Raw genomic sequence first — 2,500 nt, forward strand, 5'->3', positions numbered from 1 at the left:
TACACTGTCATGTGCTGCCCTCTTGTGGTCAAGTACTGTAATGTATGATACATATTCACATAATGTCTCCTGCAGATCTGATTACTGTCTCTGTTCCAGATGTTGACGAGTGTGTGAATAAGACTGTGTGTGGAGAGCACGCCTTCTGCCAGAACCTGCAGGGCTCGTACCAGTGTGTGTGTGACCAGGGCTTCACCTCCACCTCCGACGGGAAGAACTGCCAGGGTACGTGAACCCCTTTATATCAGTATGTAGCGTCTCTACTTTAAAGAGTCCTCTCCTGCTGATGTTCAGGTGTATATCAGTATGTAGCGTCTCTACTTTAAAGAGTCCTCTCCTGCTGATGTTCAGGTGTATATCAGTATGTAGTGTCTCTACTTTAAAGAGTCCTCTCCTGCTGATGTTCAGGTGTATATCAGTATGTAGAGTCTCTACTTTAAAGAGTCCTCTCCTGCTGATGTTCAGGTGTATATCAGTATGTAGTGTCTCTACTTTAAAGAGTCCTCTCCTGCTGATGTTCAGGTGTATATCAGTATGTAGTGTCTCTACTTTAAAGAGTCCTCTCCTGCTGATGTTCAGGTGTATATCAGTATGTAGTGTCTCTACTTTAAAGAGTCCTCTCCTGCTGATGTTCAGGTGTATATCAGTATGTAGTGTCTCTACTTTAAAGAGTCCTCTCCTGCTGATGTTCAGGTGTATATCAGTATGTAGAGTCTCTACTTTAAAGAGTCCTCTCCTGCTGATGTTCAGGTGTATATCAGTATGTAGCGTCTCTACTTTAAAGAGTCCTCTCCTGCTGATGTTCAGGTGTATATCAGTATGTAGTGTCTCTACTTTAAAGAGTCCTCTCCTGCTGATGTTCAGGTGTATATCAGTATGTAGCGTCTCTACTTTAAAGAGTCCTCTCCTGCTGATGTTCAGGTGTATATCAGTATGTAGCGTCTCTACTTTAAAGAGTCCTCTCCTGCTGCCTCCCTTTTCCTCCCAGATGTGGACGAGTGTGTGTTTCTGCCCGGTGTGTGTGGCTCTGCTCGCTGTGAGAACGTGGAGGGGTCCTTCATGTGTGAATGTGACCAACGGGGTCATGAGTTCGATACCAGCAGCAGGAAGTGCGTCAACACGGCTCCACAAGGTACTCAAAATGACCCACAGATTATGGAAGCTGTCCCACAGGACCCAGGATCCATTTAAGACCCGTACAAATGCCCCTCTTTCTCCTGCAGGAGAGAGCATCCCCGGCTCCTCCTCCTCTTCCTCCTCCTCCTTCTCCCCCTCTCATGTCAGTATGGTGGGCAGGGCTCCGGTGCTACCCCCCCCTCCCGGCTGCTGGTCCCGGGGAGCTCAGAGAGTGTTACTATAACCTGGCTGAGCCTGGTACCTGCAGCCTGCTGGTCTCCAACAGCAGCCATCAGGAGTGCTGCTGCACCGTGGGCGGGGGCTGGGGGCTGGGCTGCCAGTACAACGCCTGCCCCCCGACACACTCAGGTGAGACCCAACACACACACACTAACTCACCTGCCCCCCCCCTCCCCACACACACACACTCAGCTGAGCAGGAAGTCTTACAGGTGAAGACTTATTGGAACAGGTTGAACAGAACTTGCAATGTGAGCAGTGTTTCTGAGTTAGTTAGTGTGCTAGTTAGTGAGTGAGTGAGTGAGTGAGTGAGTGAGTGAGTGAGTGAGTGAGTGAGTAACCTAGTTAGTTAGTTAGTTAGTAAGTTAGCAGCAAAAGTTAGTTTGTTAGTTAGCGAGCTCGTTAACTGGTTAGTTAGTCAGTCTTGTTGTTAGTGGTGTATTTTAAAGTGTCTCTGTGTTTCTGTGCAGCCGACTTCCTGTCTCTGTGTCCCAGCGGGAGAGGATACATCACTACAGGACCGGGAGCCTTCAGCTACACAGGTATACACACACACACACACACACACACACACACACACACACACACACACACACACACACACACACACACACACACACAGATATTAAATATCCTAATATAAAGCATAACGATGTGTTTCCTCTGGCAGATGTGGACGAGTGTAAGCGTTTCCACCCGGAGGTGTGTAAGAACGGAGTGTGTGTGAACAACATCCCCGGATACAACTGCTACTGCTCCAGTGGATACGTTTACAACAGCACGCTGCTGGAGTGTGTCGGTACGCACGCACGCACGCACGCCCGCACGCACGCACACACACACACACACACACACACACACACACACACACACACACACACACACACACACACACACACACACACACACACACACACACACACACACACACACACACACACACAAAAACATCCAAAATTAACATTAAGATAATATTCACTTTTTGTTTTTGTGTGTGTGTGTGTGTGTGTGTGTGCATGTCAGATCACGATGAGTGTGAGGAGGAGAGCTGTGTCGGAGGAGTGTGTGTGAACACCATTGGCTCGTATTACTGCAGCTGTCCTCATCCTCTGCTGCTGGACGACACGCAGAGGAACTGTGTCAA

The 2,500-nt window shown here is 48.6% G+C and overlaps 1 protein-coding gene across 1 annotated transcript in view; it reads left to right on the forward strand.

Annotated features, from left to right (window-relative positions):
* Positions 1–2,500, forward strand: part of LOC134879902 (latent-transforming growth factor beta-binding protein 4) — a 31,465-nt gene that overhangs the window by 22,089 nt on the left and 6,876 nt on the right. The window contains 7 exon segments of the mRNA XM_063906463.1: positions 100–225; positions 989–1,132; positions 1,224–1,312; positions 1,314–1,485; positions 1,827–1,898; positions 2,027–2,155; positions 2,380–2,500. The exon segment at positions 2,380–2,500 is cut by the window's right edge and continues 20 nt beyond it. Coding sequence (XP_063762533.1) covers positions 100–225; positions 989–1,132; positions 1,224–1,312; positions 1,314–1,485; positions 1,827–1,898; positions 2,027–2,155; positions 2,380–2,500 — 853 coding nt within the window.

The sequence above is a fragment of the Eleginops maclovinus genome, chromosome 18, assembly GCF_036324505.1.
Source record: "Eleginops maclovinus isolate JMC-PN-2008 ecotype Puerto Natales chromosome 18, JC_Emac_rtc_rv5, whole genome shotgun sequence".
Taxonomy (NCBI): domain Eukaryota; kingdom Metazoa; phylum Chordata; class Actinopteri; order Perciformes; family Eleginopidae; genus Eleginops; species Eleginops maclovinus.